We start from the raw sequence: 21,579 nt of genomic DNA, 5'->3' as shown, positions 1-21,579 counted from the left end.
TTTTACAGAATATGGAAGGTTTCTTCAATTAATTGATTGCTTAGGGTATGCACTCTTAAGTGGAGAGGGGATAGAGTATGGTGGTAAACAGCACATGCTCTGGAAAAATACAGAGCAACTTCTGAATTTCTCCATTATTCTGCGCATTTGCAGGCTCCCAAAGTTGCGGTACGTTTCACAGGAGTAATGATGGCAAATGCATGCAATTTAACCATGACCGCCACTACAAAATTCAAACTGATAAAAGGACTGTGCGGCAAGTTAGTGTCCCTTGGTTGAGGTTACTGAACTATCATTTAGTAAGAGAGCGAAATGTCATTATAGCTCTATTGCAGTGTATTTGTTTTTAAATTCAAATTTCATGTTAATGTTCAGAATGCAAATCTATAATTCAAATGATCAGATTTTTAAAAAAAAGTCTTGCATTGGTCCGTCCAATTATTGCCTGAATCAGATAAGGATTTCCTTCTATTAGTACTCCATTTCCAGTAAAATCTTTGGGCAGAGCACTTTTAGTATTAATCAGGGTTCTTTCGCATTAGCTAAAATCTAAATGAGTTTAAGCTTTAAAAGACAGCAGATATTGTGGTGTTGGCCTTAAAATATGGCATCTCCAAACTGGGTTGTTAAAGGTTGACTGTTAAGGGTTATTTGGACATGGCAATGAGCAATTGAAGAGTGGAATGTTACATGGAAAGCAAACCTAATGCAAAAACAGCCTGACCTAGACTGGGGCTTGGCCAACGCTCTTTTGTGTAGTTAACGCAGACACATTGAAATTGTTTCTCTACAGCAGAAAGCCTGGAAAGAATTAAGAAATGGCAATACAGCACATTACATTAGATTCAGAAAGGCATTAATATCGGAGCTTCAGCCACTCATTGGACTTTCACTAACTGACTGGGGTTCATGAGACCAGAACTATGGACCTTCACCGTTGGACTGTGGTTCATCAGCCCAGTGCCATGGAAACTGAGGTAGAGCTCCCAGTGCTACTGTTGCCTGTCCCTGATAAGCCAAAAGGCAGTGAATCTCATTAATCTGCAAATATACAAAGCAGTTTAAGCTAATACATTCACCTAGTAATTTGTACATAAAGGAGGTTAAGCTAATTGATTTGCTTATTAGTTTATATACATCTTAAGTAGATTAAACAAATAAATGTGCAATGTATTAAAGTGCATGTGTCTTCTTGTATTTATTTTGATCAGACCTTAAAGAACTCATTACGGCACTTTCAACCTAACAATGCAGGCACCAATAACTTTCAAATAAGGTAACATGGGGAAAAACATTTAGCTTCATGTGTAATAATTATGAAATTAAGATTCGAAGACATTTTTAAAATTGTTTGGTTTTATTTTTAAACAGCAATGATTACTGGAAATTGCATCTCATAGTCACCGTATAATAACTTAAGACGAACTAGCACTAAAGTAAACGTGAAGTTCAACTCATCACTTCCCAAAGTCCTTGAAGAGTGAAGCCCTCTTTCAATTTTTCAATTGCAATCCCCAGTTCCTCTGAAAAAACTGGCTCACGGTCCTGTTGCTAAAGAAAAATTAAATTTAGTTCCACAAAATGTAACAGAAGCCATAGGCAAAGATGTAATCAGAATTTGCAACTGGCTGATCAGAAGTTAAACATACCTTATTAGTATCTGCGAAGTAAGCCTGGAAAGGAGCATCAAAAATAAATTCACACCAGAAAAGCTTATCTTCTTAAAATGAAAAATAACCTGCAATTGTGACGTTGTATTCTGAAAAACAGTCTGAAACAACAACCCTTGCTCTGTTTTGCTTTGTACAGATGTTGCAAGATCAGCTGAGTACTTCTATTTTTCTAAGATAATAAAATGTGAGGCTGGATGAACACAGCAGGCCCAGCAGCATCTCAGGAGCATAAAAGCTGACGTTTCGGGCTAGACCCTTCATCAGAGAGGGGGATGGGGTGAGGGTTCTGGAATAAATAGGGAGAGAGGGGGAGGCGGACCGAAGATGGAGAGAAAAGAAGATAGGTGGAGAGGAGAGTATAGGTGGGGAGGTAGGGAGGGGATAGGTCAGTCCAGGGAAGATGGGCAGGTCAAGGAGGTGGGATGAGGTTAGTAGGTAGGAGATGGAGGTGCGGCTTGGGGTGGGAGGAAGGGATGGGTGAGAGGAAGAACAGGTTAGGGAGGCAGAGACAGGCTGGGCTGGTTTTGGGATGCAGTGGGTGGAGGGGAAGAGCTGGGCTGGTTGTGTGGTGCAGTGGGGGGAGGGGACGAACTGGGCTGGTTTTGGGATGCGGTGGGAGAAGGGGAGATTGTGAAGCTGGTGAAGTCCACATTGATACCATTGGGCTGCAGGGTTCCCAAGCGGAATATGAGTTGCTGCTCCTGCAACCTTCGGGTGGCATCATTGTGGCACTGCAGGAGGCCCATGATGGACATGTCATCTAAAGAATGGGAGGGTGAGTGGAAATGGTTTGCGACTGGGAGGTGCAGTTGTTTATTGCGAACCGAGCGGAGGTGTTCTGGAAAGCTGTCCCCAAGCCTCCGCTTGGTTTCCCCAATGTAGAGGAGGCCACACTGGGTACAGTGGATGCAGTAAACCATAGTGGCAGATGTGCAGGTGAACCTCTGCTTAATGTGGAAAGTCATCTTGGGGCCTGGGATAGGGGTGAGGGAGGAGGTGTGGGGGCAAGTGTAGCATTTCCTGCGGTTGCAGGAAGGTGCCGGGTGTGGTGGGGTTGGAGGGCAGTGTGGAGCGAACAAGGGAGTCACGGAGAGAGTGGTCTCTTGGGAAAGCAGACAAGGGTGGGGATGGAAAAATGTCTTGGGTGGTGGGGTCGGATTGTAGATGGCGGAAGTGTCGGAGGATGATGCGTTGTATCCGGAGGTTGGTGGGGTGGTGTGTGAGAACGAGGGGGATCCTCTTTGGGCGGTTGTGGCGGGGGTGGGGTGTGAGGGATGTGTTGCGGGAAATGCGGGAGACACGGTCAAGGGTGTTCTCGACCACTGTGGGGCCAAAGTTGCGGTGCGGGAAATGCGAGAGGCACGGTCAAGGTGCAGGAAATACTTCTATTTTTCTGCCTTCTTACAGGATGACACCAGAATATTTTCATAAAAGAAAGACAAGGTGAAGAAATATAATAGAACATTGGACATTTCAAACTAAAGTAAACCTATTTTAGAATTTTTTGTTGAAATTGGTATTTGTGTACACACAAGTGACTGAATTACCTGCTGCTTTGTACCTGCTGCTTTGTATGTATATATACAACTCTGATTATGAAACAAATTACGGCTATAAATTAGTAAAGAACACAAGACTGTAGATCACCGGGAACATCCACTATTTTAAATATAAAATGAAGGAAACCATTCTGATGGAAAATAAATACTTATAGTTTTGTGAGCCTGCTTTGACTCATTTGCAGGTGATCTTAATACAGCTATCACGTCACACATTTTATGGGATTACAAACTGAAATACACTTTACTGTAGTAGAAGAGATTCTTTAAAACAAAATCAATAGTATCTAATGTAATTTCCACTCAATACTTTTTCCTTCCATGAAAACAGAACTTTTATTTCAAAAGCAGACATTTTAAATTGAATAATAACTTTTCACATACTCTCTGGACTTGTTTGTGTATTAATATCTACATTTGTTTTTTAATAAACGCTTACCACAAAAGCATCAGTCTGTTCCTCTGGTTCAATTTCAACATCATCTTGAACTTGCTCAACTGTTAGGTCCTCAAGTGGCTGAGGCTATAACAAAATCATTGATACAGTACATTCAGATCCATGATTGTACCTGCACCACTTAGGCCTCGAGATATTTACAAATGAATTAGTTAAGTTTTGATTAGCTTTATTTGTAATAAATAGATGAAACTAAACCCAACGTTCATAGAAGTAACAATAAGCAATACTATGGCAAACACAGCATTTTTAAAAATGTTATTATTACAAGTTTACTAAGCAGCAGATTAAATCCACCTTAAGCTATTTTGTCACAGTCCGTATGTGGAATGGCCAACAATATGATCTCTGACATCTGTATCTTTACTGCATATTGGGTGTTGGCTCCCTACTTTATAATGAACTTAGATCCTACAACAAGTCAGCTGCAGAGCACAACACAATGCAGTGCAGAAGCACTTGCTCTTACAGTCTGAACACTTAATTAGTGCTCCATTTATGTAAATTAGATTTAAGCATAGAAATATTGGTGCATCAAGAGAGTGTTCCAAAAAGCCAAGCACTTTTGTAGAACAGACACTGGATGGTTGCTTCTCTGTTCAGCTATCTGTACGTGTTTTACAGATTTCCTTTTGGTTGTCTGGCATCTATTATCCTGTGCCATATCAATGATGTGAGAAAAAGGGAAAAGGAAAGTTACTGGAACTTAACCGTCAGCTTTTGAAACTGCAACACAACTGTTCTGTGTGTTTATTTCTCCAGGGACTGGTTATTGTGCCATGTTTTGCAAGAAACAATGGGTATTTTCTAAGAGTTCCTAGAAATGGCCACGGGTTTGCAAACAGCTTTGAGATAAGCAGTAATCAAGAAATTCATCCCAAATGCAATCGCTCAGGTAGATGTTTCTTCTTAAAAATCACAACTTATTAATTCAAAATGATACCATTATACGGTTATAATGGGCAAGTCAATGGCCTAGTGGTTTAATGCTGGACTGTTAATCCAGAGGCCCAGGTAATGTTCTGGGGACAAAATTCTGAATCTTGCACAGCAGATAGTGAAATCTGAATTCAATTAAAAGCTGAAATTAAGATTCTGATAAAAGCCATGAATCCATTGTCCATTGTCAAGAAAAACCCATCTGGGTCAATATTGTCCTTCAATGAGGGAAATCTGTCATCCTTACCATCCGGCATATATGTGACTCCAGACTCACAGCGATGCAGGTGACGCTTACCCATTGTCCAAGCAATTAGGGATGGGAAACAAATGCTGGCCTAGCCAGTGACACCGTCATCCCATCAATGAATGAAATAAACAAAAAAGAATTGTTTTGTTAGTATGTAACAAATAATCACCTTTTCCTCCATTTCGTATTGAACTCCAAAGATTGGGCAGGCAGAGTAAACTTTATGCAAAGAATTTATCTCCTTTACTGCCTCTTGAAGTTTCTCCACAGGATCAATTTTAAAACCAAGAACATACCCTCCACTCTAAACATAATGAAAAGGACATCACATCAACAATTTTGGTTGTCTACATAACTATATCTAAGCATAACTTTCTTGAAATCTATTATCAAAAATAAATTTACAGTCACATAGGTGAGGCTGTATTAGCAGTTTGTATATTGTTAAAGCACAATGACAAAATAAATATTTTAAAAGGTTTACCTGTTGTGAACTTTCAATTACCAGTGCAAGCCCAAATTTTGAGTCCCTGATTTTTATTGATCGCTGGAATGAAAGCAAATCAACTTTGTTAGGCATACTCCAGGAGATAAAATCAGTTAAGAACCCTGCAGACTTTGAACATATTGATCTAATGTTCCACTGATTATCCAAAGAAATGGTGGTATAAATATTACTTAGGATATGGAATACTCTCCACCTAATGCAGAAAACAATATATCTTGACAGGTTTGTTATAATTATTAACCATTTGCATAAATATCAAATAGAGTTTAAAATGTAGAACACATTGATAATCAAGATATCATGGAATTAGTTTGACAGCATGGAAAGAAGCCCTTCAGCCCATCGAGTCTGCATTGGTCATCAAGCACCTATCCACTCAAGTCGTGTTACAAAGCCGAAGCCTTGTAAACTTTGGCTCTTCAAGTGATCATCTACATACTTCTTAAAAATCGCAATGGTTCTTCCTTCATCACTCTTTTAGGCAGTGAGTTCCTGAACCGCTTGGTGAAGTTTACTTCTCTAAAATTCCTGTAAGCTTACTTGACCTTAAATCTATGCCTCCTAGTTACTAATCTCTTCTCTAAGGGGGGAAAAAATTCCTTATTGACTGTCTATGTCCCTCAGAACTTTGAAACAGATTCCCCCTCAGTCTTCTGTGCTTTAAAGAAACCAACCCAGCCCATCTGATCTCTCTTCGAAGATGAAACACTCCAGCCCAGGAAACATCTCCTCTGTATCTTCTCGACAGCAATCACATCCTCTCTATGGTGTGGAAACCAGAACTGCATGCAATGAATTGGGTAAATCGGTTAAAAAGAAATAAAGTAGAGAAGCAGTCTCAGATATTTTGGGAGAAACTTCATGAACATGACTCAAGAAATATATATTCCGTTCAGGAATAAAGACTATCAGATGTATGTTTTGACTAAGGAACTTAAGGAAAGCATCAAATTGAAAGAAAAAGCACAAAATGTTGTCAAGATTGGCGATAGGCTAGAAGATTAGGAACATTTTAGAACAATAAAGGATAACTTAAGGAAAGTGTGGAGGATTAAGATAACGAGAGAAATATAGCAAATTATATAAAAACAGACAGGAAAAGCATAAATATGTAAACAGGAAAAGAATGACTAAAGTAAACAACAATCCCTTAGAGATGGGGAGCAATGAAATAACCATTTTGAATAATTACAACATATTTTATATCCGATTTTACAGTACAAAACATAAAAATATCGTGAGAATAGTTGAAAAATCAAAAGTGCAAAAGGGAGAACAAGTCTACTAACAGTTATTAAAAGAGTGACAGAAGGAAGAACCATCGCGACTATTTATCAGACATTTTGAGAAAGCTTAGACTGCATACAATTATTAGAAAGGAAATCAAAAACTTACAATTTGTAAGTAAGGAATGCTAACATTGAAACTATCATTCATATTGGCATGCCATACTATTCGAACGTTCGTGATGAAAAATGTTCCCAAATTGCCCTAAAGAAGAAGAACAAATTGGATTATTATTCAGGCAATAAGGCAACAAAGAACCAAATGCAAAACATGCAGATATAAACTACCTATATCCAATGTAGGCACTCTTTACTTTACAAAAGTGAAAAAATATAACATACAGTACCTGATCACTTGAAAGATTCCAGACACCATTAATTTTATCATACACCTGTTCCTGGGGGAGGAGTCGTAACTGCTTGTTTTGAATGAGAGCCCCTCTTAATTTAAGATCTCTGTAAATTTTTGATGTTTCATATGCCCTACAAAAAATTGAAGTTGTTGAAAATTCTTAGAAAGAAGGTTTTTAGTGAAGCCGACATTGATTTCTCACTTGTAAGAACTCTCCCAATGTAAACACATTCCTATTTGCCTCTAAGAACTATAATTCTCACACCATTTTTTGTAATTAATTGCTAAGGCTTTCAGCAGCCATTATCATTAAACTCCTTCACAGACACAGACAAAAACCCACATGCAACTAGTTCAATATCCAATCTCTGTAATAAAATTAGTATAAATAACGCATCTTACATTCTAATATTCATAGATAAACAAGATAAACACATGAAAAATTGAATGTAAACTGGATTCAGAAGTTATGTACTGAAATATTCTACTTAATTCCATCAAAATTTCATAACTGGTACTGCGATTCTACCTGTGCACTGCAATAACTGTGGTGAATAGCCGAGGGCTTCCTGGAACCACACTGGTAAAGATGAACTCAAATCGTGTGTTGTTGCATTTTGTCAGAATGTAAAGAGCTTCAGTTTGGCCCCTAAGTTTCTGTAAAGTTAAATTTTAAAAGTTAGCGTACTTAAAAATGTTTTCTGATTGCTTATTGAGCAATTGTATTGTCTGGTGTGGTACTGTGTCAGCAAGACCTAGGATGTCTGAAATCGAAACCAAGATCTGTGATGAGTTCATTGATCTTAGATTCAAACAGGAACTACACTCTGGCCAAGTCTCAAATGTCCTTACCTGATATTTACACACTATTACTTTCTAAATGTCATTGAACACTGATCAGGAGGAGTAGCCACTTTGTATTGCTGATTTCTCGGGCAAAGATCATTGTGACTAAATGCAAGGTGTACATCGCCATTCTAGTTGAGAAGATTTCACTCAGTACCATACAAAGCAAAGTCAAACTATTTTGTAAACCTGCCATGATTAAGTAGTTAATCACAATTTATTGTGCAAAATAAGCATGTACAGCATTTATTTAAAAACATGTTGCAACCTGACTAATGCATTTAATTTTCCAAATCAAATAAGTAGATCAAGTGATTCATGACATTTATGCATGCTTAACATGAGCCACCAACAATAATCTGAGTTATTTTTCAGCACAGATGCTGAAAGCTTCAAAAAATGAGTAAATGACTTAATGAGTTCAAATCTAAGCTTAGCGTAACATGAACTCTGAACAAATTACAGTCAAATCAACTTCATGAATTCAAACACTGAACAATGATTTCTAAATGAACTGAAGACAAAGGGATCTCCAGCAATATTCACTGTTCAAGGAGAATCAATGATCTAACTTTCTATTTGTTCATAGGATGTGGGCATTAATGCTAGGCCAGCATTTATTGCTCATCCCTAATTTGTCTGGTGTAGGTTGGAGTCAGTTGCCTTTGTGAAGCATTGCAGAACTTCAGGAACTTCACAGTACTGAAATCATCAAAAGTTACTTTGCCAAGAAATAAAAACAGCCAGAGCTGGAGAAAGAGTTAATGGTTCAGGTTGATGATTCTCATGAGGAGTTTTTCATCTGAAATGTAGGCTTGGTTTCTCTCCACATGCACGGACTGATCGGATGAGCATTTCAAACATTTTGTGCTGAAATTTTAGGGTTCCAACATCTGCTGCAATAGTTTGCTTTGTAACTTTAAAAAGCGATCATGCAGACTGGTAAGCAAGATAGGCACTTCACCATAAAACTCTTCACCTTGATCTTACTGAGTTTTATCCAACTGTCAGAGGAGGTATGGGTTTGCAACTTAATCAGACAAAATCAGAAGTGACGATCAAGGGTCTTGGGAAGCCAGAACAATCATGGCCATACAGACAATGAATTGGTGAACGGGAGAAATGAGGATGTGAGAAGTAACAGACTGGAACTCATGTTTGGGCAAGACACATCTCCGACATAGTGACATCACAAAATATTTTAAACACTGGCTGGTGTTCCACTCCAGTGATATGTAGAGGGTACACTTTTCAGAAAAGATTATATTTTTCCCTTTATGTAACTTAAACTTTACTTGCTTAAAGAAGCAAATTTTTAAACTTTACCGAATTGGCAGTTCGAGTTGTAATGTTTATAATGCAGTTGTAGCCAACAGCTAAAAGAGAAAAGGGCAAAATTAGTAATTTGGATATTTTACACAGGAATCTACAAAACTTGCACAGTATGATGAATAACAGATTCTGACACTTAGAGCTTTAACACATTTCTAAGCCATAATTCTAAGCCCAACAAGTAACAAACTGTAGACAAACCAAGGAAAGGACTTTTAATAATAGTTTGAATCTCTCTAGTATGTATTTTCCATTTGATTCCTCCAACAAGTCTAAATTCTCCACCTTCTGTAATTCTCGAGTCCCATACATCACAAGATTCAAATATCTTATCTGTTCTTGATTTTCCTGAAAGTTAAAGAAGATTCCAGGTTGATATAAAATAATACATTTTTCAGGTTACAGATCACCAAATAAATCTTAAGGAAAATAAAACAGCATACCTGTACAAATTATCCACTGAAGGCGACTGCCAACATTTTAAATATGTTCTGTTACTGTTATATTTCCTTGCTCATCAGTTTTTTTTTAAATTTTACTTTCCCTACTTTTGGTCTTATCCCAATAAAGTTACATTTTTTTCAGTTTATGCAGTTTAATCTTTATCATAAGCCTTAAAATGTTGTCATTGCTATGGATGTGTGTTTTAGTTCACAGGAGATTTGGTCTTCTTATGGAATTCATTTCTAGAAACAGAAAGGTAACAAAAACGTTCAACAGAAGTCTGAACCAAAACCATTCCTATGACTGTTGCAGCTCAGTACTGTGAAAAATTTCTATTATGAACTCATAACACAAACAAAAAATGAAAGTTCCAGTATTATCTGTGAAAATGGAGTATTAAACGTGTGACTCAATTTTAATATGATCTGTCATGTAATTAGGATGCACAATTTGTTTGGAGTTATGAAATCTTCACCTATTAATCTTCATAGCATCACAGAATTCCAAATTTCTGGATTCAGTGATTAGTAATTCTGATTTCTTCCAACTATTATTCCTTCTTTCATTCCAATTTCTTTGATATTATAAAGTTTGTTCGATTCCATATGTTTCTGACCTCATTTTTGAAATATTAGTAATTTGTAAAACAGTATTGAGGTCAATGCTCTTCATTTTCGTAAATCCTATCTCACTAATTCTGCATTATTAATTCAGCTTTTTGAAATTTCATTCATGTGAGAAAGGTGTCATCGGTCAGGCCAGCATTTATAATTCATCCCTAATGCTCTTGAAAAAGGAGTGGTGAGCTGTCTTCTTGAGCTGCTGCAGTTCATTTAGTGCAAATAATCCCATCCTACTGGTAAGGAGGGAGTTTCAGGATTTTGACCTAGTGACAGTGAAAAGAACAGTGGTAAAGTTCCAGATCAGGAAGGCTTTTCGAAGGCTTTGAGGAGGAGTTTACGGGCCACAGTATGCGCTGTCCTTGACCTTCTACTTGGTCGTGCTAGTGCATTTGGAAAGCTTGGGCTAAGGAGACTTGATTAGTTGTTGCAGAGCATTGTGAAAATGATACACATTGCTGCCACTGTGAGTCAGTGGTGGAGTGAGGGAATTTTGAAATTGTTAAATGGGCTGTCAATCAAGCAGGCTGATTCTTCTGGTTGGTCTCTAGCTTCTTGAGTGTTGTTAGAGCTGAACTCATCCAAGCAAGTATTCTATCCACTCTATACTTGAGTCTTGTAGATGATGAACAAGCTTAGGAGGAGACACGAGCTGGGATACCCAAAATTCTACAAAATTCCCAGCTTCCAATATGCTTAGTCAAATTCTGTTTCTGGTGAAAGCTAACATTAAATGTGTTGATAGTGGTGGATTCAGTGATGGTAATGCCACTGAACGTCATGAGGCAATGACTGGATTCTCCCTTGTTATAGATAATCAGTGCCTAACACTTGTGTGGCATGATCATTACTTGTCACTTAACAACCCAAGTCTGAATATTGTCTAGGTCTTGCTACCTTTGGACTTGGACTGCTTCAGTATCTAATCATAAATGATGCTGAACATTGCGCAGTTATTAGCGAACGTTCCCAGCTCTGACATTATGATGGCAGGATGATCATTGCTGAAGCAGCTGAAGATGTTTGGGCTTAGGACACCACCTTGAGGAACTCCTGTAGTGATGTCCTGTGATTGACCTCCAATAACAATATTTTGGCATTCGTAGATTGATTTTAACACAAGCATGAGAAATAGAAACATTAAGAAATTTTGTCTGGTTAAGTAATCGACTGATACTCTCACAGATAAATCAACATTTAAGAAAACAGCAATGCAGACAGTAAGAAAATTTTAACAAAGAATATTGACATCAATTCCTAATTTGTGGCATGAGAAAATATTTGCTTCCTGATAAAAAGTTTACTTAAATAATAAAGAGCAAATTCTTGTTCAGTGTAGTGGGAAAACTGCATATATCATTACAGTGAAACAATACGAAATTCCTTGATGATGTACAAGGAAGACAGTGGAATTGGTATAATCCAATTACAGTGAACTTTCACTGTTCAAGAATACCGTCACAATTCACAGGAGAATTTTTAAAAAATGACAGAATGGAAGACTTTAAAAACAAATTTGAACTGGATAATTGTATTTCCTTGCACTTTAAATTATTGCAAGTCATGCAACTAATTCTACGACTTAAATGCTTCACCAGTGTTTGAAAACTCAAATTATTTGAGGAGTCACAGAGAAATGTTTGTACCCTTTGAGACAGCTGTGGGTTAATCCAGATTAATTCCACAACACTTTTAATACTTAAATCCATTAATATAACTTTACTTACATAAATTAACCCGCGGAAGAGCCAGTGAATGCCAGATAATTCGCAAATTAGTCACAAGCAATCTACCTAGAAAATAAACAGAATTATGAAAACAAACTTTGTTTAAAAAAACCAAAACTATAATAAAACACTCACACTAATTGCATCTTGCGAATTTTCAATTGTTGGAATATCATCAGTTATTTTGTCAAAAACAATGAGTTATTCCCATTAATAGCAATTAATACATTCAGTAGTTAACGTCTAAAAATAGCATTCTGATTAAATGGCTGGGTGTCTTGACGTAACAGGATAATTTAATGAAAGCTTGCGCCTGATGTCATTATCAGTTTGCACTGTAACTGTTCTTTTGTCCTCTGAGGGATAAAATAAACTCATTTCTAGAAGATAGGACGTCTCTAGAGAAAAATTCTTGTACTGACACAGCATCTTTCATATTTCCAGGTTATGCTAATTTGCATCATCGCCAATAAATTATTTTTAGGTATTTCTTAAAACAAGTACAGCAACCAATTTGCACATGAACAGCAATGAGATGATTCAACAGTTTATCTTTCAATTGGCATCAATGACTTATACATCAACCTTAGAGTGACAGATGTACAGCATAGAAACAGGCCCTTCAGTCCAATTTGTCCAAGCTGACCAGATGTCCTAAATCAATCTAGTCCTGATTGCCACCATTTGGCCCATATCTCTCAATTGTTCCTATCCATCCTGGTGTCTTTTAAATGTTGTAATTGTACCAGCCTCTACCACTTCTTCTGGCAGCTTGTTCCTTACATGCACCACAATTCAAGTTTCATACAGGAGCAAGTGTCACTGTCCTATCAGATCAAATACCATCGCTGAAGGATCAGATGTTACAGATCTGTTCTTACAACTACGGCAGCGTTACTGCTATCCTTAGATCTCTTCCTATATCATACATACATGTCCCCAGTGACATCATTCATAAACATAATGTTACTTTACACATGTGATGATGTGATCCAGTTATGCCTCAAATCCACATTTCTGTCGAGCCCTCCATTGTCTCTAAATGATCAGACTGGTTATCTGACATCCAGTAGCAAATAAAGAAAATTTCTTCTGATTAAAGACTGAGAAGGCAGTCTCTGTTGTCAATCCCCTCTCTCTGGTAGCTATCTGAAGCTGAACCAGGCTGCTTGCAACCTGGATGTTGTATTTGATTGAGATGAGTCTTCAACCACATATCTCATTTTAATTCATTATGAGCCCAAACTTCACAATTCCTCCTAGTCATCTTTTGAGGTGATTACAACCAGCTGGGATGTTTGCTGGGTTCCAGTGCTACATGGTTTACTGCAAAGGCTGAGCAGGGCTGAAGACGCTACTGAAGATCGAACTGGGCACTGCACACAATTGAAATTTTGGTCATGATTCTGGATTTTCAGGCTCAGGATTTTCTTTCCATCTGATATATGCTTGCTTTGAAGGTGGCTTCACCATTTCTTATTTGATTACAATATGTACATCAATTCTGGTTGATATTCTCCCAGAACTTGAAGTCAATGCCAAAGCTCCTAAATGAATCCTTTAGAATGTTCTTGTAGCATTTCCTTTGACCAGAATGACAGTGTAACCCACACTCAATCTCTCCATAGAAGATTCGCTTTGGTAAGTGAATGTAAGGTATTATGGTTTCTTGGGCAGCCCAATTCAAATGTGGTTGTCGCAATATGGTATGAATACTTGGCTTGCCAGGTCAGGGGAGCAACTCAGTATCTGGCATTTTGTCCTGCCATCTGATCTCCAGAAGCTTCCAAAGGCAGCTCAAGTGAAATTAATTGATCTTCTTGGTATGAAACGGGTACACAATCCAAATCTCTCATTCATACAGCAGGTCTAAAGCTCCATACACCGGACCAGTCTCCAAGATTTTGACACTGGTTTTGACACTTAATTGAAGGGCCTCAACATCAGCGGAAACCAGTCCCAAAACTGGTTCAGAAATAATAGTCAATGATTGGGTGTTGAGATCACAAAAGCTCGAGGAGTGATGTGCTTGACAGTATGTATTAAATTTGATGCTAACGAGGAAATCATTTGCTGATCAAAGCAAAACCACAGGACACGAGTTAGGAAAGGCCTATGCCTGTGACTGGGGCCAACTAAATAAAATTTACTTTCATCTAATCTTTATATTTAATAAAATCTGCCACTTCAACTGAAACAAAACAATGAAGATAACTTTGAAATATATATAGCCCTTGATTTCATAAATCTGCCAGACTTGCTGAGATTTTCCAGCAATTTCTGTTTTTGTTTTTGTTTCTGATTTCCAGCATCTGCAGTTCTTTCTGTGTTTTCCCTCTTTATTTCATGTTTGCTTTAATTTAACATGGAAAATGCTAAGACGTCTGTCTAAACATTGAATTAGAAATGTCTTAAGAGTCCAAATAAAGGCACATTTTCATTTCCCACTAAGTTATATTTAACGCAATTTTGTGGTAAGTGGGGAAACTTTGGGTCGTCATTTTTGCATACTGCACAGTAACACAAGCAAGCCTGTTAAAAGATGGCCATCATTTTCCACAGGGTAATCCAAGATGGAGGATGGGATAAATTGTGGTCATAGGAACTGCTCCTTTTTTGAGGTATTTTCAGTGTTGGAGCTGATTTCCTTGAATTCTAGAAGCAGTAATTACTGTTTTATAAGCTGTTGTATTGTTTTGGAACTTCAGGAAAAAAAGATCAAAACAATGGCACTTTAAAAAAGAGGAAGACAGACAAAGGTAGTAGTAGTGACCATATGGGAAGTGATTCAAAGGGAGAAAGAAACCTACACTGCTGTGTGATCCAGCACTGAATCCACACAGTTACTGCCTCTTCTGTTTGATTTCAAGTATCTCTGGGCATCAGCTGATGTCAGAGAAACCTATGCGGGAAAGCTCACAGCCGAGGAGAAGCTAAGTAGCTTTTTAAAATGTAACCTTGCTGTTTATTTAATAAAGCGACAACAGTAGATAGAGGGGGTTCTCTTTTAATTATGTTTTAATGAGATCTGTCTCTTGATTAAATTTAAAAATATAAAACATAGGTACTAAATTAGCCTGGAGCAGTGTTTTTAGAGTGGTAAGACTGCTATTTTTGAGTCTATAGATAGTTAAGATGCAAAAATAGCCTTTAGTAGAGTGATATGCTCTTCCTGTCGAATGCAGAAGATTAGGGAGAGTTTCCACGAGGTTGTTGACTTGCTCGTCGAGCTGGTAAGTTTGTTTGCAAACGTTTCATCATCATACTAGATAACATCATCAGTGCGTCCAGGAAGGGAAGTCTGTTGTTCTTCTCTTCCCTGGTGAATTTTATACTGGTGAAGATGTTGTTTATGATTAGATGGGTTTCCTCCAGTTTAGAGCATTTGACAATCACAAAGATGTCATCCACATTGCAGATCCATTGTTTTGGTTGGACGGTGGGAAGGACTGTCTGTTCCATTACAGCTGTTCCATAGCATAACAGCTTCCACTATTAATCCTGATATTGGTGATCCCACATGTGTTCTATTGATTTGTCTATATACCTTGCCGTTGAAGATGAAGTGGATTGTAAGGCACAGATCCAGTAGTTTGAGGATGCCGTCTTTGCTGATGGTGTTGGTGTTGTCGGGTGTCCATACGGATCAGGTACACAAATATAATGCCAATCATCTCAATACCCACAAACGGAGCTGCAACAAAACACTATTCGAGCTAGCTGCAACTTACTGCAGTATCCCGGAGCTACACAAAGCCAAGGAAGAACACCTATGATTGGAAACAACGGTTGCCCAATAAAACGTAATCCACCGACTCCCACACAACAGACCACAACAGGAAGACACAACACATCCAAAGACACTAGTCACCCTACCATATACTAAGGACATAAGTGAAATGACAACCAAATTACTCTGCATCCCACCTTCAGGAATTATAGTAGCCCGCAAATTAACAGCTTCACAACAACAGCCCCTGATAAGAATAAAGGATCCACATCTAACAGAACCAACATTATTTACAAGGCACCATGCAATGACTGCCAAAAACATTACATAGGGCAAACCGGAAGGAAACTAGCCATCAGGATTCAACACACATGGACAAAAAGGAACACCAATCCAACTGGGTCAACATAGCCATCCTAGGTCCAGCAAAGCAAAGACACGCACGAGAATTCCTGGAGGCCTGGCACTCAAACCAGAACTCCATTAACAAACATGTAGAACTGGTCCCCGTATACCAACCATTAAGAAACAAATCCAGAAGTGATGCCACCCATCCCAGCAAACCAAGACACATAAATAGCAAGTGGGACAGAACACCAATACTTCACCAAAGGTGCCCTGATGATGTTACCTAGTACAGACATGAAACATTTGCGTACAGACTTAACAGCTTGGTGAGCAAGTCAATAAATGCATCAACAACCCGAGCTACAAATCTTCCCAAAAACCTTGAGAGTTTCCATATTGTTGATGACTGTGTCAACAGGAAGTGTGCTTGGTTGAGAATCCTTTCGGATTGCATGGATCAGTCGGAGGGATAGTTAGAGGCAATGAGGAATTTACAGAAGCTAGGGGATTTGACGGATGGAAGCTATAGGAAGGGAGAAAAACCACAGATACAGCCAGGTAGATAGGGTACCGTCAGGGGGAAGCTGGTAGTACAGGAGTCTTCTGTGGCTATCCCCATGACAAACAAATATGCTATTTTGGAAAATGTAGTGGGTGATGGACTTTCAGGGAAATGTAGCATGGATAGCCAGGTTTCTGGTACTAAGACTAGCTCTAATGTAATGAGGGATATGCCAGGTTCCATGCAATTAATTGTGATGGGGTCTCACTCATCAGGGGCACAGACAGATGCTTCTGCAGCTGACAGCCAGACATCAGAATGGTGTGTTGCCTCCCTGAAGCCAGGATCAAAAATAAATATTTTGGAGAGGGTGCAGTCCATTCTCAAGGGAAGAGGGACCAGCAAGTGGTTGTTGTACACATTGGAACTAACGACAGGATGAGAAAAGGATGACATTCTGAGGAAAGAAAATAGGAAGTTAGGCAGGATTTTGAAAAAGAGGTCCTTGAGGGTAGTAATGTCAGGATTATTCCCCGGTGCCACGAGCTAGTGAGGGTAGGAATAGGAAGATGGAGCAGACGAATGCATGGCTGAGGATCTGGTGCACAGAAGAAGGATTCATATTTTTGAATCACTGGAATATATTCTGAGGTACAAGTGGCATTATAAGAAGGATGGATTGCATCTGAATTGGAAGGGGACTAATATGACAGGGAGATTTGTTAGAAGTGCTCAGGAATTTAAACTAGTAAGGGGGACCCAAGGAGATAGTGTGGAAAGAGATCAGTCTGAGACTGGTACAGTTGGGAAAGGGAGTAAATCAAATAGTCAGTGCAAGCAGGAACAAAACAGAGAACAAGGTGGGATTGACAAATTAAACTGCATGTATTTCAATTCAAGAGGCCTAATAGGCAAGGCACTTGAATTCAGATCATGGTTGGGAACATGGGACTGAGATATTATAGCAATTCCAGTGTCTCAAGGATGGATAGGACCGGCAGCTTAATGTTCCAGGGTATAGATGCTACAGGAAGGATAGAAAAGGGGGCAACAAAGGAGTGAGAGTGGCATTTTTTGATTAGGGATAACATTACAGCAGTGCTCAGGAAGGATATTCCTGGGCATACATTCAGAAAAGTTATTTGGGTGGAACTGAGAAATAAGAAAGGGATGATCGCCTTACTGGCATTGTACTATAGACACCCCCAACAGTCAGCAGGAAATTGAGAAACAAATTTGTAAGCAGATCGCAGTTATCTGTAAGAATAATAGGGTGGTTGTAGTAGGGGATTTTAACTTTTCAAATAAGACTAGGACTGCCATAGTGTTAAAGACTTGGATGGAGAGGAATTTGTTAAGTGTGTACAAGAAAATGTTCTGACTCAGTATGTGGATGTACCTACGAGAGAAGGTACAAAACTTGACCTACTCCTTGGAAATAAGGCAGGACAGGTGACCGAGGTGTCATTGGGGGAGCACTTTGGGGCCACTGACCATTATTCTATTAGTTTCAAAATAGTGATGGAAAAAAATAGACTGGATTTAAAAGTTAAAGTTCTAAATTGGAAGAAGGGTAATTTTGACGGTATTAGGCAAAAGCTTTCAAAAGTTGATTGGGGCAGAAACTTACAGGTAAATGGGCAGTTGGAAAAGGGAAAGCCTTCAAAATGAGTTATCAGAGTCCAGGGACAGCATGAGATAACAAAGTATGGAGCTGGATGAACACAGCAGGCCAAGCAGCATCTTAGGAGCACAAAAGCTGACGTTTCGGGCCTAGACCCTTCATCAGAGGTGCTGCTTGGCCTGCTGTGTTCATCCAGCTCCTTTGTTATCTCGGATTTTCCAGCATCTACAGTTCTAATTATCCCAGGGGCTGTATGTTCCTGTTAGGGTGAAGGGTAAGGGTAGTAGGTGCAAGGAATGCTGGATGACTACAGAAATTGAGGTTCTGGTCAAGAAAAAGAAGGAAACATATGTCAGGTATAGATGGCAGATATGGAGTGAATCCTTAGAAGACCACAAAGTCAGTAGGAGTACACTTAAAAGGGAAATCAGGAGGGCAAAAAAGGGGCATGAGATAGTCTTAGCAAATAGGGTTAAGGAGAATCCAAAGGATTTTTATAAACACATTAAGAACAAAAGGGTAACTAGTGACAGGATAGTGCTCCTTAAACATCAGCAGGGTCACATGTGTGGAACTGCAGGAGATGGAGGAGATGGAGGAGATACTGAACAAATATTTTGCATCAGTGTACTGCTGCGGAGAAGGATATGGAAGATAGAGACTGTGGAGAAATAGATAGCTATATCTTGAAAAATGTCCATAATACACAGGAGATGGTGCTGGACATTTTAAAACACTTAAAGATGGAAAGATCCCCAGGACCTGATCAAGTGTACCCTAGAACTCTGTGGGAAGCAAGGGATTCTGAGCCCCTTGCGGAAATATTTGTATCATCGATAGCCACAGGTGAGGTGCCAGAAGATGGGAGGTTGGCTAACGTGGTGCTACTATTTAAGAAAGGTGGTAAGGAAAAGCCAGAGAACTAGTGAGCCTGATATCAGTGGTGGGCCAGTTGTTGGAGGGAATCCAGACAGATAAGATTTACATGTATTTGGAAAGTGAGCATGGCTTTGTACATGGGAAATCATGTCTCACTGAATTGATGAGTTTTTTGAAGAAGTGGCAAAGCGGATTGATGAGGACAGAGCAGTGGACATGATCTAAATGAACATTAGTCAAGGTGATCAACAAGGTTTTTCATGGTAGACTAGTTAGCAAGGTTAGATCGCATGGGATACAGGAGAACTGGCCATTTGGATCCAGAACTGATTTGAAGGTATCAGACACAGGGTGGTGATGGAGGGTTGCTTTTCACACTGGTGGCCTGTGACCAATAGTGTGCCACAAGGATCAGCGCAGGGTCCACTGCTTTCCGTCATAGTTATAAATGATTTGGATGTGAACATATGGTTAGTAAGTTTGCAGATGACACCAAAATTGGAGGTGTAGTGGACAGTGAGCAAGGTTACCTCAGAGTAAAATGGGACCTTGATCAGATGGGCCATTGGGCTGAGGATTTGCAGACAGAGTTTGATTTAGATAAGCGTGAGGTTCTGCATTTTGGAAAAGCAAATCAGGGCAGGTCTTGTACACTTCACGGTAAGGTCCTAGGCAGTGTTGCTGAACAAAGAGACTTCGGAGCACAGGCTCTTGTTCCTTCAAAGTAGAGTAGCAGGTAGATAGAACAATGAAGAAGGCATTTGGTACGTTTGGCTATAATGGATAGTGCATTGAGTATAGGAATTGGAAGGTCACGTTGCAGCTGTACAGGGCATTGGTTAGGCTACTTTTGGGACACTGAGTACAATTATGGTCACCCTGCCATAGCAACAATGATGTAAAACTTGAAAGGTTCAGAAAAGATTTACAAGAACATTGCCAGGGTTGGAGGGTTTGACCTATAGGGACAGGCTGAATAGGCTAGGGCTATTTTCCCTGGAGTGTCAAAGGCTGAGGGGTGACCTTATAGAGGTTTACAAAATCATGAGGGACATGGACAGGATAAATAGACCAGATCTTTTCCCAGGACAGGGGAGTCCAATACTACAGGGCATAGGTTCAAGATGAATCAGGAAAGATTTTAAAGGAACCTAAGGGCAACTTTTTCATGCAGAGGGTTGAGCGTGTATGAAATAAGTTGCCAGAGGAGTTGGAGGAGGCTGGTACAATTACAACATTTCAAAGGAATCTGGATGGGTATATGAATAGGAAGGGTATAAAGGGATATGGGCAAAATACTGGCAAATGGGACTAGATTGATCTAGGATATCTGGTCGGCATGGACAAGTTGGATGAAAGGGTCTGTTTCCATGCTGTACATCTTAAATGACTTCTCAACTGGGAGCATATTAAAGCTGTTTTTGCAAAAAGACTATTTTAATGACATTTCATATGGTTATGCTCTTAACCAAAGAATTTTTAAAGTATTTTATGACGATTATGTAGTCACAACTACAGGACCAAAATTCCAAGTAGATGGGCAAATATTTTTTGCTTCATTAGCTAGGAAGACATAGGTCCAGTGCGCCAAAAGATTTCCTTCTCCTGTTTTATACTTTAAATGATCTTAAAGTCAATATCTCCTACCAACGACAGAATTGTGGTAATTTGCACAATGTAATTCAGTACCGGACTAGTTTCTACCTTTATCCCCGTTATTCCCTTTAGTATCTTCGATGGAGTCCAAGCAGTCAATTAGGACCTCTCCAGGTCTCATTTTCATTTGTCTAAAAACAAACACAACATCACCACCCAATACATGCAATTCAGCCAATCTACAGACACATTACCTTTCCAAAATGACAGTCCCGATTTACCGCAAACGGCAAAGGGTAAACAATTTGGTTCTCTGGTAAATTCTTCGAGCTGAAATTTTCATTTGTCTTCTTTCTCTCCACTGATAATGCCAGAGGTGTTGAGAATTTCTCAGTGTTTATTATTATCTGAAACATACTCAGAAAAAAAAAATGTTGGGAGAAATTCAGCAAATCTGGCAGCATCTGTGCAGGGAAACCAGAGTTAAAGTTTCCAGTCCAATAAACGGTCTTCAGAATTTGATCACCGGACGGTTGAGTTTGGGTTGGCTGAGATTGATCTCCTCGATTTTATTGTGGGTGCCGCATTTGATGTGACTTTCTGCAGTCAGTGTTAGTTTCATCGACATTTAACATAGCGCCGGGGTTTAGACACCAGGGAATGTGAACAGAGCGGCCTCCATTTTATGTCTCACTCTCATACCGGTCAACACCAAGGAACGCTAAAGATACTCACTGAGGCGAAATGTCAAACCTAACATCCCTATCCTCCCAAAGCGCGTCCAAAACGGGAACCATCACTTCAGCGACCCGCGGCCCAGATCGACCTCGCTCGCCAGGTACTGCCTCAGACCTCACTCAGCCCGGGTCAGTCACCTCGGCAACCGGGCAACAATGTCAACTCCGCC

The 21,579-nt window shown here is 39.3% G+C and overlaps 1 protein-coding gene across 2 annotated transcripts; it reads right to left on the bottom strand.

Annotated features, from left to right (window-relative positions):
* Positions 1–1,338: 1,338 nt before the first annotated feature.
* Positions 1,339–21,579, bottom strand: bbs5 (Bardet-Biedl syndrome 5). 2 transcript variants are annotated; one of them, XM_048534937.2, is made up of 12 exons: positions 21,408–21,579; positions 20,781–20,863; positions 11,994–12,059; positions 9,197–9,246; positions 7,554–7,681; positions 7,020–7,155; positions 6,782–6,877; positions 5,363–5,425; positions 5,048–5,182; positions 3,672–3,755; positions 1,650–1,673; positions 1,339–1,551 (listed from the first exon to the last, which is right to left on the bottom strand). In XM_048534937.2, exons 1-12 carry the CDS (start codon positions 21,467–21,469, stop codon positions 1,450–1,452), a joined length of 1,029 nt encoding a protein of 342 aa, XP_048390894.1. In that variant the 5' UTR covers positions 21,470–21,579; the 3' UTR covers positions 1,339–1,449. The 2 variants fall into 2 exon arrangements, with proteins under 2 accessions (XP_048390894.1, XP_048390895.1); XM_048534938.2 differs by lacking the exon at positions 20,781–20,863 and having other exon boundaries at positions 21,408–21,572.

This window comes from Stegostoma tigrinum, chromosome 7 (assembly GCF_030684315.1).
Source record: "Stegostoma tigrinum isolate sSteTig4 chromosome 7, sSteTig4.hap1, whole genome shotgun sequence".
NCBI classification, from domain to species: Eukaryota; Metazoa; Chordata; class Chondrichthyes; order Orectolobiformes; family Stegostomatidae; genus Stegostoma; species Stegostoma tigrinum.
Note: the sequence above shows the minus strand (reverse complement) of the source record. Positions and strands in the feature narration are given on the sequence as shown.

Coding starts and splice junctions, on each gene's coding strand:
- bbs5 (XM_048534937.2), bottom strand. CDS start 21,469: ATGGTTCCCGTTTTGGACGCGCTTTGGGAGGATAGGGATGTTAGGTTT. Junction 6,878..7,019: donor GGAATCTTTCAAGTGATCAG/GTACTGTATGTT, acceptor CTTCTTCTTTAG/GGCAATTTGGGAACATTTTT. Junction 1,674..3,671: donor AACAGACTGATGCTTTTGTG/GTAAGCGTTTAT, acceptor GCTCCTTTCCAG/GCTTACTTCGCAGATACTAA.